Raw genomic sequence first — 16784 nt, 5'->3', positions numbered from 1 at the left:
TATTACCATAGTACAAAAACATGTGCACTAAGAAACTCTATTGTTGAATCTCTAACAAAGACCATTCTAGAGTGTATTCTTTAGATCCATACATGGCAATAAAGATGTGCTCTCTAGGTGTGACTCTGCCCCTGAAGTCCCCAGTCCCTCATTGACTTTTCCCTATGCTTTCTCAAATAATTTGTTAATCAGTTTTTTAATTGTGGATCAAACCACATCTCCTTCATTCTGTGGATACATGTCCCCGCAGGCTTACAGAGATACCCTGATGTGTATTGCTTACACCGTAGGCAAGCTGACACACAAAAATGAGCAGAGAGCAGTGAGTAGGGGCTGAGCAGTGGCGATATCAGTGGCACGCTTTGTCCCCTGCTTGGTGAGTCCATGGGGGTCTTGCAGCATAAATTCAGAATAAATCATTTCTCCTCTTTTTACTATGGAAAAAGTGTGTTAATGTTAAGTGAAAATCAGTACAACTTCTTCTAAGACACTCTTTAGGGGAAAAAAAGGACACACCACAAACGTTTGGTAAGAGAAGGATGACCATGGGCTGGAATATGTATAATGGCCTGAAATATGTATAACGTTATAACGCCCAGGGATATGGAATCTAATGTTGAACATTATACCATCTTCTTAAATGCACACATCTTATTGTTTTGTGATTTGTGTTCAAAATTGATACTAGTCCTCTAATAGGTAGTGCTTCCAGTCTTATACAGTAAAAAGTCATTATAAGGTATAGATATAAAATGAGAAAAAAAAATTATTGGCTTATGCTCCATCAAATAATAAGTAAATTAGAAACTATTTTCATTGCTTATTTAAGACTTCAGTTCCTACTCTTAAAATGTGAAAAACAGCAAAAACGTGACAGTCTCACAGTGTAGCTGATTTAACATTTTACTACTAGTCTTGGATATGGTAAAAAGAGATTGAATCAATAGGATTTTTAAACAGGTTGCAGTACTCCTATCACACATATATACCTTGCATGTGGAAATTAACCATTTCACACACAGAAAATACCATCCTTTTACTATAGCTAAGGGATTTTTTCCTACATACAGCAAAGACATGCTGTCAATTATGAATTATTCCCTCAATAGAAGTGAGCAGGTGGTGACATTGGGTATTTTGGCATTTACTCTTAGCAATTGTATTGCTTGTAAATATTACCATGATTAACAGTCTTTATTCTATTCATTTTTTTGCTGTCAAAAGTGATACTTGGTAAGTAATTCAGTAGTTCTTAATGTACTTATAAAGACTTATAAGTGGTTATGAGACGCAAAACTACTCCAGGTCTTGTCTAGAAAGAAAACTTTGCAAAAGGTCCCTGTGACTTACCACATCTTGTAGAGCTATTTTCTTTTTCATGAGAGTAAATATGTTTAAAATTTCTAATCTGAGCCATTTATTAGATAAAGTAACTTGCCATTTTATTATGGAGGAAATAGGTGCTTCATTCCCTCTGAAAACCACTATTTGATACCAGGTTTGGCTATTCTGTGTCCCAAGCACATTTTCATGATAAACCTCTAACTATGAAGCCATTTACTAAGAAACTACAATTTCATCTTTGCAAACAATGACCAGGTCAAATGGAGGCACTTTACCAGGCTAATTAAGAAGCATTCCAAAGCCACTTGTTTTCTTATTTCACAGAGACAGGACAAAATGCAAAAGTTAAGAAAAAAGAAAACCAGAAATGTGGATCGATATTTTTCACAACTTTTTGTAAAGCTACCATGAAGATGTTTCATTCTGTTTACTTTTTAAAAATCTTCCATACCAAATTTTTCAGAATTCATAGAGGACATTTTTATAAAATTGGCATCCTTCTTGTAAAGTAAAAGTGTTTCAGCTCGAGGCAGACTTAGTTTTAAATTAGCCTCATGTTGCTCACTTGTATCAAAGTCCCATCCCAGAAAAGTAATGCAAAAACTAAGATAATTTTCAGAACCTCAGCTAGCCTCTTTAAGATAAATGACATAGTGAAACTGCTGTTTGTACCTCATTCACCGGATAACATGTCTTACAAAATCTTGGCACACAGCCTAGCACCAGCTACCAGGAAAAAAAAGTTTCAATGAAATTTTGTATTTAGAGCTTACATTTTAAAACCTGTATTCCCATAAATGCGTTGAGATAAACAAGTCTACCTTTTCCCCAGAGTCTCTTCGTTGTAGAATCCAAAACTAATTCTGGTTCCCTAACATGAAAATTAAACCATTTACACATCTGACTTCTGATAAAGTCAACATAGATTCTATGGGCTGCTGTAATTAATGCCTCCTCTTCAAAAAAATTCTCTACTCTCAAACCCAAAGAATTATAGCAAAACCAAAATTTCCTCTGATTCAGAATGATGCATTGTTCCATCCTAGCCTCCATCTTCTGAACTCTTAAACCTATCCCATATCACCATGGAATATCTTACATAGAACCTAAGATAAACCTAGAGCTACTTATAAATGAAATAGAGATCTTACCTGTACTGTTTTACCAGAACTAATACATTGGTGATAGGGAAAGAATGACGGGATGAGGTGAAAATAAATCAGGGGGTAACTGACTTGATGCAGTTGGTATTTAGGACCATGTTAATTCTGAGGACTTTTGAACCCTATTTTCTCTCACCATGTGAAAAAAGTGAAATGATCCGCATGGATCACCCAGAGAGCAGAAACTCAACAAATCCTTGTGGCTCTTAATTGCTTCTTCACTTAGAACAAAGAGCAAAGGTGGCACAATATGACTTTGTTGCCAGTGTCATTCCAGACCAGGCATATTAGAAGAGAGCCATCATCCTGCAGAACACAGAGGAAATCCTGTTCTTTCCGAAGGACGTAGACTCTGATAATCATCAAGTTTTCAAAGCATCGCACTTTAGAAGGCTGTCTGAAAATCCTTGCTCCATTCAAGAATATGGCTCAATGAAACACCAAGGCCCAATGCTCATGGATAAACTTTCCTGTAGTTAAACTGTGATTTTGTGTGCTCAGGAAAAATGTAATTTTAAAACACTTAAAGTGTTTAATTGGAAAATGTAAAATTCATGTCAATTCTGGGCAAGATAGAACTCGCACCTTACCAGCCCCTTCTTTGTGGGAGGGAGGATAGTTTTTAATTTATGACTTGTACTTGTTTTAATTTTCTGTACACTCTGTATTTTGTTTCAGGCCTCCCAGACCTGTAACCAGCATGAATGACACCCTGTTCTCCCACTCTGTCCCCTCCTCAGGAAGTCCTTTTATTACCAGGAGGTAAGCTCAAATCCTATTATCAAATAAGCCCTCTCTTTGGTAATGGGCCTTGATTCTGTGGCAAGAAAAATATTCCAGTGTAAGCCATTTGCAGAAGACTATTGTTGGAAACTAGTATGTAAATCTCTGTCATAAGTTTTCCATTTCATTCATTTGGTTGGATGCATTTGAAGAGGGCTGGTGCCTTTTTTGGATTAATGTCACTTCTGGAAACCTGCATTTATAATCTATGCAAAGTAAGAATGTTGGGGTATGCTTAATTTTTGTTACTGACACACATGCATTATATCTCATTGAGAAAGTCAGAGCCAAAATCTGCATTAAACTTTCACAGCACTTATGGTGGTCCATTTAAGCCAGAGAATTGGAATCTCCAATTGCAATAGTGTACTATTATACACATTTTGAAATGTCTCATTATTTAAAGCTCCAGACATAAAAGAATCCTCTTCTTGGTGATCTATAGTTCCTGAGGCTAGAAGCTGAAGATCAAACTTGAAAATGTAGTTTCTGTTTAAGTAATTTCATGGATAATAACAAGATACATATTTTTTAAAAGTGGATATGTCTCATTTTTTTTTTACAAAATCCGTTCTCATATGAGCAAAAAGAAGGTCAAACAGAGGCTTCTCTAAGAGCTATGCATTAGAAATGTGCAAGGGTCAAGAGGCACTCTAAATCATTTGATCAAATAACATAAATCAAATACCCAGAAAATTACTTTATAAATACTTGAATAATGCTCACAGGAAAGCAGAAACTAAGGTAAGGAAATTTGAAGTGAGTAATTGCACATAAGATCTCAAATGTTTTTCGGCAGAAAAAGAAATACCTCATATTTCACAAAACACACGTAATTAGTCTTTTCCTTGAGGAGGTTTCTAGGTACCAATTTCACTATAATATCCTGGCACATTCTAACGAGGATTTGAAGACAGTGAGACTCAAAACACCACTAACTTTTTCCCTGAGTTCCAGTACTTGCACATCAGCAGGAACCTTAGGTAAAAATCCTTACCATAACTGTAATTAGAAGAATAAACAGAATGTAGCAGTACATGGTGTTTCAGTTATATAAATTGAGCAAGTCTATAACAAGTGGAAATGAGGAGGCAGTTGAACTGCAGAATATCCACAATGAAATACTATGTTTGAGCCCTCAGTAACTGCCTTTCAACACTCCTTTTCCGAACTACCAGCAAGTTCAACCATCTTTTCAAAAACAAAACCATAAACTGTAAAGTCTATTGGAGATGGGCCTCTACATCTACCTAGGGAAGGTCTGATGTAATGTTTGGAAAGACGTTGTGCTTTTATTAGGAAGCTCTGCATTCTGCAAATGTCAAGCACAGATAGACCCCATCCTTACTGAAGGTCATTTTATATCATTTCAGCTCGGACGGTGCTTATGGTGGATGCGTCTAGATGGATAACATGACTTCCTCTACCCTAAAATATTCCTATAATATTTTGAGCTGTTCTGGTTCTTCCAGGATCCATGGTGCCCATTAAACCAAAATATTATCATTTCCCTTTTTTCCCATTTTCAGTCTTTTTGGAATGTTCCCTGTGAATCACAGACACATTGTTTAAAGCTTGCAGTTCTTCCTATCACCTCAGAGACTGGCCTCCAGTTTCTGTTTTAAGGGTGCTGTTCAATAAAGCTGTGTGCACTGAATGTCTTTCCTCTTTGAGTGGGCTTTGCTCTGTCGGTGGGAGGTTTTAATGAGGTCTCATTGTTTGAATCCCTCAGGTTACCTGAGGGGATAAGTGCATCCAGCCCTGTGGCTGACGAGCATTCCCTCATAAAGCTGTATGTAAATCAGCTTGACCTCCGCGCACGGTCAGTATCCCAGCTCTGAATCACTAATCCTAGTAGTAGTTCCATAGTTAGCCTGCTGTCATTCTACTCCATCACTAAAATCCTCTCGTAGCATGTCTCAGTGGAGATCGAGGCCTTTGGGGGGTTAACGAGATTCTCAACAGTAGCTCGGCTCTTTCCTCTCTTTCCCACTTATTTTATAGTATTTCAGTTGATTTCAGAAGTCTCATGCCAGTATAAACAAGATGCAGATATGTGAAGGGTGCCAGGCTGGATCTTCTAGTTTGGCTGAGTCTCTGCTTTTGTACGGCTTGCAAGACCCTAGTTGATGATTTCTAAGACTCTTGAATCAAAGAGCCTCTTGGAATGATCATAAGCACCAAGTGGCTGATGATAGGTCAGTGACTGGACCTTATTGGAGTTAAACACTTGAGGATTTATATCTTCCTGTCCTGCTGGGTTTTGGCCATTTTTTTCCAGGTAAGGTAGTCTGACTCTACTAAAGTAGCAATTTAAAACCACTTTCATGCTTTCAGTGCTTAATTTCTATCACTTGATAATGCTGGTGCTAATCCACTGTTTATTTCTTAACCATATCCGTATACCTAAGATTGATGAAAATCCATCATCTCAGATGTAGGCATAAGTTAGATATCCTACTGTTTCAGTGACTGGAACTAAACCAAAGAAATATGTCCTAGAGTTCTGCCCTCACTTCTGCCCCACCCCAAATGACCCTTTTAAAAGAAAAGAAAGTCAAGAATGATGAAGTTTATTGTTAAGGAAGCATTAGGGGAATAAGGAAGTTTGCCATACAGATATTTTATTTGACCTGCATTTACAGTCATTTGCACTGTGACAGATCTTAGAAAGATAAAACAGAGTGAAGATGAATTGAAATCGCCACTCTGGAATCTTACTACAAACTCCTGACGTTACTCACCTAGGGTCCTTTACAAGCATACCACTTTGATCTACAAGAAGCAGTGGGGTATCTCTTTGAAGTCTTTGACATCCTGGTAATCTACCTTACACAGATTTATGACTGTATAACTCTGGTTACCACCACCATCTGTCACATCCTCTGTTCTTATATCCTTTTCCAGCTTATACTTGATTCACTTTTTCCATACTTAAAAGGAGGGGATGCTCTAAGCCCCTTCTCCCTTGGCCCTTTGAAGTCGTCTTGTGTGTGTGCATGCATGTGTGTACACATGTGTGACAGTGCTAGTTAGCACTGTGGGTGCCAGCTCAAAGCTAGTTAGCAGTTAGGTAGGATGTAGGTTTAATAACACAATTCAGCAACCAAGACCCGTCATTCATTTGCTTGAGTATTTTTTTTATATAAATGAATGAATTTATAAGAAAGAATGGCAAAATCAATTTATCATCACCACTAGGAAAAGTGCTCAAAGAACCATGGAGGTGGGGCAACAGCATTATCTAAGCCTATGAAAGACAGCTTATCGTTATTGCAAATATTATTGCAAAGGCTGACCACAAAACCAGGCCCAAAAGGCTCTTTTTCCCCTTCATTGCCCACAGAGTTGTGCCTCTTAACATCTGCTTTCTTTGTTGGCATCATGCCCCTTTCTAAAATCTTCATTATCTTGCCAAAATCCTTGCCTAGTTTATGTGAGAGACAGGCTAGTCAGTCCTTTCCTATATAAAACAATCTTTTTAATTATGGCTCTTCTCTTTATTAGCATATTAAGGACATTTGGAAAGTTTAAATGACTAGATTCTGTAACCTCCCATATTAGAAACACTGCTTAAATGTTTCACAGACATTTTCATAGTTGTAACCTCTAAAGTAGTAACCACTCAAAAAAAAAAGTATCACTTTGGCTGTTATGTAGCATCTAGGCAGATCTTATCACTCTCCCAAACATTAGAAAATTGCTTCTAATTCGTAGTGTGTTGAGCATAATCTAACATGTTTTTTTCTGGTTTGTCACCATAGTGGTTGGTTATTGATACTGTATGTGGCTCTGAAGTACGTATGAAGAAAGCACATCTCCCACTCCAAACCCTTCCCAAATCCCAAAGCTTCCCACTGGAGCAGCATTTGTGAGTTTTGTTGGCTGACTGGTTGACCAGTTGGTTAATTGGTTTAGACTTTCAACTAAAGAAAGGCTGAATTCACTCTTTATTTTTCAGATTTTTCACTTTTGCTTACCCAAAAATTCTTTTCCTAAAAACCTAGGATTTTGATCTGACTTAAAATATTCAAACTAAATGTTAAACATTTGTGCTTTGGTACTCTGACTTGAAATAAAATTGAGGTATTATCAGTTGTATATATGTTACTAGAATAAAAATGTTTTAAAATCCATGGAACTGCATAACACAAACAGTGAATCCTAAGTTAAACTATGGACTATTGCTAACAGTGCAGTTATAAAAATAAGCTTTCATCAATTGTAACAAATGTAGCCCACCAAAGCAAGGTGCAAACCCTGTATTTTATGTATAATTTTTCTGTAAACCTATACTTCTCTAATAGAAAAAAAAAATCCGAATTACTGAATTCAGCCTTTGCTCCTAAAAATCAAAGTTTTCTCCATGGCTAATTTCTTATAAGAATTAAAGCCTGTCCTCTTTCAGTCGTGAAAAAAAATAGATACATTTATAAATCAACATCTGGCACCACCTTGCAGATTTCCTCACACTGTCATTTACTTCTCATGCTTTCTGGGCATATTATGTGAAATTTTATGAAATTTGAGATACTCTCTTGCTGCAGATAATTCTTTACTCCATGTTGCACCAGAGCAAATACAATTCATGTTGCTTTTATATCTTGGGGACAACATAGTAAATCTAGTGAATTAAATATGACCTAAGAATTCTTGTTATTTCTTCCCTGGTAACTTCTCAAGATGGTTCAACTTTCAACCCATCCTGAATTGACGACAACTTATTTTCCCTCTGAGAAACTAAACTATTTTTTAGTTTGTATGTGGCAGACATTTTATATTTCAGATCTAAAATATTGAAAACTAGAAAAGGAAAGGAAAACAGAATTTGGTAACAAATTACCTCTTTTAAAAAAAACTCACTTGTGGACTCTCTTTACTGTATTTAAAAGTTACTTTAATGACCTTACTATTATACTGGGTTAATTCTAGTGAGAAACAAAGTTTTATTCACAATTGATAGTTACTTAAGGAGGGAACCAAATTTACAAGCCATTCTTCACAAGTTTATCAATTATTTAAGAATCAATGAAGATTTTTTAAAATCTGCATTAAATTTACCATCGTTCAACTATCATTGTCCTTTTAACCATTGTGGTAACTATTGCACATTACATAATTGGTTTATATAATGCTGTTGCCCTGTAAAATCGCATCCAAACCTTTAATAATATATTCAATAAAAGAAAATATTTTCCCAGGGCTAATATAGTAACCCAAAATAAGTAGAAGTGGCTTAAAAAATATATTCTGTCTTTAAGCAAAAATCCAGAGAGCATTTTTGTGTGATTTTGTTAGCTTAGGACATCCTGAAATGTTTCCACTAAAGTAAAAATACTGGCATCAATTATTACCCTTTAAAACTGAGGGGAGAATTTAAATAAGTAAATATGGAATATTTTGAAATTTTTCTCTCCTTTCAGAACATCCATGGTGTGTGTGTGTGTGTATGACAGATTTTGGAAGAAGACCATTTCTCTTTAGGTAAACTATTTTCCAGAGGTCTACAAGGAATTGGTGAGAATATTTCCTGCCTTTCCTTTCCTTTCAGCAAGACACGTAAATTCAGAATTTACCATGTCATACCCTCCATGTCACCACACCTATCAATGACAATATGTGTGCAAAGAGATGTGCTTATAAATTGACAAGGGTCTGATGAAAAGAAAATGACAAAAAGGAAAAGAGATATATATACATACAATTTTAGGAATGGCAACTTTATTTCACCCCAGGGCTAGATTAGAAAAGATGGACCACTCAAGGTTGAGTCCCCAGTTTGGGATTAAAAGGAAGAGGGCATTTTGACTTGAGGAACTGGCAAGTAGAACAAGGAGAAGCATTTAGAGCTAGAGTTAGTTAAGGGAAGGCCATCGTTGCTTAGGACACATGGACATGCCGAAAGCACTCATTACTTAACAAGGAAGTAGGCTCATTGTGCCTGTGTTCTGCTCCTAAGGCCCACACTGAATTGGGAATTCACCTAAGTTCTCCATGCAAAATGCCAAGCTACAAAATGAAAGTTTAAAAATCTAAATTGTTCAATAAAATGTTGAAGAATACAATGTTTTTGGAGGGATCATAATAACTACATATTGTCACTATTTTTACAACTCAGAAGAAAAAAATTCTCTTTGCTTCTCTTCTTCACACTCCTTTGGAACACCAGAAGAACTTCTGGTGGAAGCTACTTCACATGAAAATGTTTTGTAGACTTAAAAGTGAAACCTGCTTCCCAGACAATCCTTTAAGTTTCTTGATCCATATCATTTTGAAAGGGTGGCTTTTGTTTTTTCTTGTTTTCATAATGCAGTTGTCTTCTTCTATACATAATCATATTTTTGACTTCCTGGAAATAAGCGATGAGGAGAGAATTTTGAGGATAATTCTAAGTACAGAACGTATGAAGGCAGTCAATACCAAAGTCAGAAATGCTTCTGGAACTAGAAATTAAGAGCCATAGCCAAAGGAAATTGTTTATTTCCACAAACCCATAAATTCAGATGATGTCACCCCCATATTTTCCGAGAACTGGTTTTCCCAATTTCTAGACTTACATATTTTTATTTCCCAGGAATTCCTGTGGGAAGGGAAAGGAAAGTGAAAGGATTTAAATGATTTCCTCAAACCAGCACTGGCAAGGGCCAATGCAAAGCAAATGACAACAAAAGGATAAGAGATGCATATACCTACAGCATCTCCTCCTTTTGAGAGAGAAAGGGACCTAAGAAGAAATATGAAAAAGAAGAAACAGGCAAGTGGAGTAGAAGAAGGAGGAGAAGGCCCCAAAGAAGTGAAGAAAAAGAATAAGACCAAGACAACCAAAGGGAAATCAGGACAACTGATCCTTCCTCCCATCTCACCCCTGCAGCACACAGATGTCAGCAGGGCTCCTCTTGTGCTTTTTGTCACTGACCAAGCGGTAGAGCAGCACATCTGGGGCTTTATTGGATGTCATCTTCCTCCCATAAGATTTCACCAGAATAATTCGCAGCAAATACATCTTCATGGTTGATCCTCCTGTGTTTCTTGTCTCTACTGGTTCTTTTCTTTCTTATGCTTCCATCATCAGAGGTTGTATCTGTGTCAATATTAGAGGTTTTTGATTTAAGGAAATAGCACCATAGTTTTGGAGATTCAAGGAGCAATAAGCATAATAAGGCAAAGACAGCTTGATTTGAAGAGATGTATTATTGTTATTTCATATAGTATTTTGAGTGGGTTTTTGGGTATCTGAAATCAGTTAAATAGGTACATATATCCTGAGTTTTGAAAACAATTGGGAGGGGTTGTTCGGGAATCAAGGAGACTATAGTGCATCACAGAAAACACCAACTGTAATGGCTTAAGGTGGGTTATTTGACCTTGATAAGCAGGTTTTATAGTCTTAGTAAGAAGGTAAAGATCAATAAGTTGGAAAAAAAAATCATTAAGCTCATCAAGAAAGCAAATTATCCTCTAACAATCTAATTTCATTTTTGAAGTCAATATGCTAGATATTTTCTTTATAAATCAATTTGATTTCAAATTTACCAGAGACATCACTAAGGAATCTGGGAGCAAATCCTTTTATAAAACAAGAATTTCAATTACAGTGTGCATAGCTCTAATGTGACCATTCATGAATTCCTGTTTTTTAATAGTTCATAGTCTGAAAAAGTGGTACTTTGTAGTTAAAATTTTCTAAAGATATGTATACATATGTATATAGATATATTGGATTTAGAATTTTTTGAAAAGTTGTAAAACTGCGTAATTAAGATCCCGGTAATTAAACACTTTGTATTCAAACAAGATCAACAGTTTATTTTTCTATTCTCCTTTAAGGAGAATAGTTTAAGTAGAACAGAGCTGTAGGGTAAATTCTTACTTAACCTACAAAGAAGCAAACTTTGTTTAAACACACTACCAGTACAATTATAATACTAAAAATTAATACCTTGTTTCCCAACAAAACATACCAATTCATTACAGTAGATCTTGGGAGGCTTTGGCTTGGCCACACTCTATTAATTATTATCTATATTTCTATTTATACCTTAATAACACTGCATTTAAAATTTTTAAAACTATTATTTGAATTGCTAAATAAAATGAGCTTTCTCAATGAATCTAAAGTGATAAGAATGTGCTGTATTGATGGGACTGTATTTTCATCAGCTATTTTTATTCATATTCACAAGGACTATGAATATATATTTATAAGGTTCAAAGATTTTATCTGTTTCCCTGAAAATTTTCTTTGCAGCCAAGGTGAGATGACTAGTACCTGGAGTAGCAAAGTACTTCTAACATGACAGCAACCTCTAAACAAGTTATTTTAAAGTCTATTCAATTCAAAAAGTTGGAGAATTTAGGGAAGTCTGGAGAAAGTAAACTTCTTGAGTGCGATCTCAGGCTGGCATGACTTAATGAACCACTGAACTGTTTACATGATATTCTGTCATGAACGCTGACTGAATTTTCATTGTGTCTAGGCCTATGCAATAGAAATGCCTGGTAGATTAACAAATAGCAGAGGTCAAATCTGCAATCGTGATGGTTTGTGCAGTAGATTGTGATGATGGTTCTCAGGCCAGGTTTCCACTCCGAGTTGAACTCTATGGAAATTTGAAAACATCTTGAACATTTCAGAATCATGAGAGATTTGTCCAAATGAAGCTTGGATCTAGACTTGGGAATTTCTGTTGCCAGCTTCTATTCTCGAATGCATTGCTGTGTTTACGCTCTCTTGGCTTTCCCATCTTATTAACTAGCTCTGCTCCCAAGGACAGTGAAGTAGAGCAGAACAAACTGCTGGCTAGGGCTGCTCCGGCTTTTCTGAAGGGCAAAGGGTAAGTTAAAGACAGCGTGCTGAAACACAGAATTAACAAAACTAAAAATGGAGATTTCTAGTGTCAAAGATGCTGTGTTAAAAGACCATCTTTGATGTGGTAAAAAGCAGTTCTATTATAACCCAATTAACAGCACTGAGTAGACACATCTGTGTGGTTTTTCACTTCCCCTGGTTTCCTTTTTTTTAAAAAAAATGACTAAGCTGCAGATTTAATTCTTTTTTTCTGAAGGGTACTAAAGCTTTGCTTGCAACCCATTTCATTGTGTTTACTGTTTAGATTAATTACTTGCTGTTAGTGATTTGAAGAATGCAAATCTGTTTTCTTGAAAGTTACTTAACCTAAATGGAAGTTTTTATTTTTAAAGTTGGTGAGATGGAATTGTGAATTACTTTGCTTGGATTTTGCTTGGGTTTTTAATAGAATGCCACTTATTGCTTTTCCTTTACTTGCTTGGTTTCATAAAGTTTTCTGCCACAAACTCACTCCTACCTGCTCTGCTTATTTCTGTCTGCTTCTCCTAACAAGCCCCCTTTCTTTCCTCCTGCCCGTTTCAGGATACAGTACAGCCTCAATGTGGCAGACAGGCTAGCTGATGAACATGTTCTCATCGGCTTGTATGTCAACATGCTCCGGAACAACCCATCATGGTTAGTGCAGGTTTGGACTCTTGACTGTCCTTAGAGAGGGGAACAGTCTGATCTGGTGAGGAGCACTCTCAGCAGGGGGCAATGTCACCAGATGACAAAGATGTCACTAAGGCACTTTTTAACTAGATCAATTAAGATGTCTGTTGTGATGTTCATTTGAATACTTCCAGCTAATGTGCCATAGAATCCATATCCTTGTTTTTATCTTAGCTAAAGGGAGAAGTGTGTAAATGGTCACCATGCTAAATATTAGCATTCGAGTGGACCACAGGACTCTAGGGCCCACCAGTCCCATCTGTGCTGTCAGCTCGTTACCACCCGATGGTGATGCAAGAATTTTTCTCATTCCAATAACATGGATATCTCTGCTGATTTAGAAAACAATGCTCCAAAACACTTACAACAGAGTGAAAATAAAGAGAAGTGATGTGATGGAATAATAAAATGGAAAGCAATTCTTCAATTCTTTAACAGTGATAACAGGGGCAGAAATTGCCTTTCAACTCTTCCACCACTTAAAGATGTTTCTGAGTAACCGCCTTGATAAAGCCTGCTTTCCAGTCCCAGACTATGCAAAGCTTACTTTCAGCTGTGTTAAATCAAAGACTTTAGATAACTCTATGTATTAGGATAAAGGCATTTCGTAAAGTTTTGCTCTTGCTATTTTAATTGTAACATAGGAGGCTCCTCCCTTTGGTAAAGATTACTTGACTTTAATAATGTGCATTTGCAATTTGAATCAAAGTCAATGGGCATATATTTATTGGATCTATGTTTCAGCAAGTTTAGACTACAAACTATTTAGCAAACCAGTTCCTTAGAAAGATTTCAATCTTGTTTAACAACTCTGGATTTCTCTGCACTAAGGACCCATGGATTTGGGGCAGTTATAACTATTAAATGAGCAAATGGGTTAAATTCCCTTTAACCTGGTTTACACTCAGCCCAGCTGGTCCCCTTTTCTCTGCTTCACAAAAGGCATCCCTCAAACGCGTGGTGGCCGATGGCTGTCACTCTGTGTTCGTTGCTTTCCCACTTGGTGTGGTCAGCCACCCTTTTGTTTCTAGGATTCTTTTCTCCCTTGACTGTTTCCAGAGTTCTTCCTCCTCCTGCTTCTGATGCCTTAGAACAATTTTTGCAAGAGTAGTACTTGACATGATTTTAGGTGCTATACTGATGAACTTTTTTTGTTTTGTTTTAATAGTTACATATTTATCTAATTTGTATTTAAAAATTATATAACCAGCAACTGGTTTAATTTTGTATTATATCCTTCTCTTTAAGGAGAAAAAATGCACTCTTCAGCTGACCTAAGTGCCTCTCTTTCTGCAAATTTTTCGAGCTTCCAAATAAAAAATTATCTCCACTTTCTCATGACTCAGCCTCTCAAAACTACAGGAAGAAAGAATGATTGCTTTAATCTTGGTCCCAATGAGTTTGGTACCCCTGTGTCATATGGCAGGTGAAATAATAGAACTTCATCCTGAATCACCAAAAAAAAATGTATCAGTAATCTTCAAAGACAAGTAAGGTCAGTACAGATCCCATCATGTCTGAAGGCAATGATGGGACCTCACCCTGTCTCCTCTCCCTGGTAATTCTAAGTACAACCTGGTTATTTCTACCACTCTGCTTTGGCCTTTTCTTAATTAAAGTTGTTACAAAGAAATCACCAGGGAGAAAAGCTGGGAGTTTTTCATTACCAACCCCTTTCCCCTACTCCAAGTGACTGACCATATTGACTTTGATGGTCAGTTACGACTGCAAAAGTGTCTCAGCAGAGACACCTCACAGCTACTTGATGAAAGCTAGATGTGATCTATATTTTGAAAACAAAGCAGAATTTAAGACTGGCCAATGAAGCAGACTGTGTTTTAATAGCTGCCCTCCATATTTCTCATAACTTTTTTCTGACCTTAAAAATTTTGTCTTTCCAGTTTCTCATTTTTCCTTCCCTTTCCTTTATGTTTAATTAGATCCTAACAATGCCTCACACGTCATGGTAATAGAAATGATATAGTGATCACTCACCTCCTTTATCATCATTGTATCTATAATGCTTTACCATCATTCAATTATGATGAAACATAATAATGGTAATAATCATACTAACTATCACTTTTTAAGTACTTGCTGTATGCTAAGCATTGTGTTAAGAGCTTTAGAGGAAGCCTGTGGAGTAAGTGCTATCATCCCCATTTTATAGAGAAGAAAAGGTACCAATTTAGACAGTTTAAAGGGCTCTGCCTCAGTCACACAACTACCAAATTTTGGAGCAGGGATTTGAACCATTATCTTCCTGCTCCCAAGCTTGTAACCACTATGCGAATTTGCCTCTTGTAATACCCACATGAACACACGCTCTCCAGGAAGCTTTCCGACGACTCTTCCACATGGCATCCTCCATGCTTCTATGTACTAAAATTGCATATCCTCTATTATTTTTATTTCATTTGTAATAAATAGTTGGAGCACAAACTAGTGACAGGAATGATGATTGTTAATAAGTAACCTTTTATGTATTTAGTTCCGTGTGTTGTGACTTCTCATTTAAACTGTAAGCTTCCAAAGGGCAAAAATTTTCTCTTCAGGCTCTTTCATCTCCTCTCAGCAGCCATAATTTGTATAATTAGTTTTACACTTATAAAGTGCTTCACAGATCACGGAGCCCTTTCCCACACATCATTCAATTTGATCTTCAAAACACAATAAGGTTTGATATTAGTATTTCCATTTCACTAATAAGCAAATGCAAGCTCTGAAATATTCAGTGACTATACTTGTCACTGTCCCTCACCCTAAAGCTTTATCAAATGCCTGGACAGGGAGCATCTGTGGCAGGCCAACCAAAGGATTGGAGTCCAGCCCCCAACTTCCAACTCTAACTACAATTATATCATCAATACTTAGCAGTCAGAAGCTTGTAGCACTTTCCTCTCAAATCTAGAAAGGTCCCCAGTGTAAGGGAGACAGGGAGTAGCTACAGGCTACAGTCTGCACTTTGATGTCATGACCAACTGCTGTCACTTGGTTAGGCTCCTGATCTCATATAACTAGGTTAAAATTGTTCTGCTTATGTTTTTTCTCAAATTCAAAAAAAAACTGTACATTTGTATTGCCAATAGATTTCTTGCTAAGTGAATTGATAATCCAACCAGTTTAAAATTGCTCCACAAGATATTATGCTTTAGAGAAAATGTCTACCTCATGTTAAGGATGCATATTTCTGAGATCTGTATATGAGGTTTAAATTTGTATTGCCTTGCCTGCTTAAAACCCTTTCATAGATTCCTATTGCACTTGATTTACAACCCAGACCACTCACCAAGGTCTACAAGCCTATGTGTGATCTAGCCCTTGCCTACTACAGCATTCTCCTAGTCAAATCACAGTACTTAGTCACATTGACCTTAGATAAAAATTCCTAGAACATGCCAAACCCTTTCCTACCTCATGGCCATGACACTAGCTCTCCTATCTGCCTGAAACATTCTTCCCCATTTCACTCCTGCCTCCTCCTTCCATACACATACTGACTGACTCCTTCTCCGGCTTCCAATCTCAGATTAAAGTCAACTCAGGTAGGTCTCCCCCATGTTAGTCTCTATCATCTGTCAAGTGCAGTCGTTGGTTTGTTGGCTGGTTGGTTGGTTGGTCATTGATTGGTTGGTGGTTGGTTGGTTGGCTGTGTTGGTTGGTTGGCTGGTTGGTTGGTTAACTATCTTCCCCTCTAAGGGGCAGGGACCCTCTCCGACTCATTCACCTCCATATCTCTGACACATAGCACAGCACCTGACACACAGTAGGCGCTCAATAAACATCTGTTGATGTTGTAGGATATTGGCAGTACTCTAGGTATAAAGTTCCTTCTTACCCTAAGCAAAATTGTTAGGAGGCCACGCAAAATCTTTTTTTACTAGTTAAAAAAAATCACCTATTACAGAGGAGCCCCTAAATGAACATTTCATGTAGGATTATAAAGCAGATGAAAAAGTGAAGTATCAAGCTTT

The 16784-nt window shown here is 36.9% G+C and overlaps 1 protein-coding gene across 22 annotated transcripts in view; it reads left to right on the top strand.

The window, feature by feature from the left end:
• DTNA (dystrobrevin alpha) overlaps positions 1-16784 on the top strand; it is a 403763-nt gene that overhangs the window by 337325 nt on the left and 49654 nt on the right. For 10 of the 22 annotated variants that reach the window (XM_037805729.1, XM_037805730.1, XM_037805728.1 and 7 more), the window contains 5 exons: positions 1225-1233; positions 3186-3269; positions 5023-5112; positions 12047-12124; positions 12682-12774. In XM_037805729.1, the coding sequence (XP_037661657.1) occupies positions 1225-1233; positions 3186-3269; positions 5023-5112; positions 12047-12124; positions 12682-12774 (354 nt within the window). Of the gene's footprint in view, positions 1-1224; positions 1234-3185; positions 3270-4663; positions 4891-5022; positions 5113-12046; positions 12125-12681; positions 12775-16784 lie in introns of those variants that run through there. The other 12 variants (XM_037805734.1, XM_037805749.1, XM_037805738.1 and 9 more) reach the window with 8 other exon arrangements.

This window comes from Choloepus didactylus, chromosome 16 (assembly GCF_015220235.1).
Source record: "Choloepus didactylus isolate mChoDid1 chromosome 16, mChoDid1.pri, whole genome shotgun sequence".
NCBI lineage: Eukaryota > Metazoa > Chordata > Mammalia > Pilosa > Megalonychidae > Choloepus > Choloepus didactylus.
This window is presented reverse-complemented; position numbering and strand designations above follow the sequence as displayed.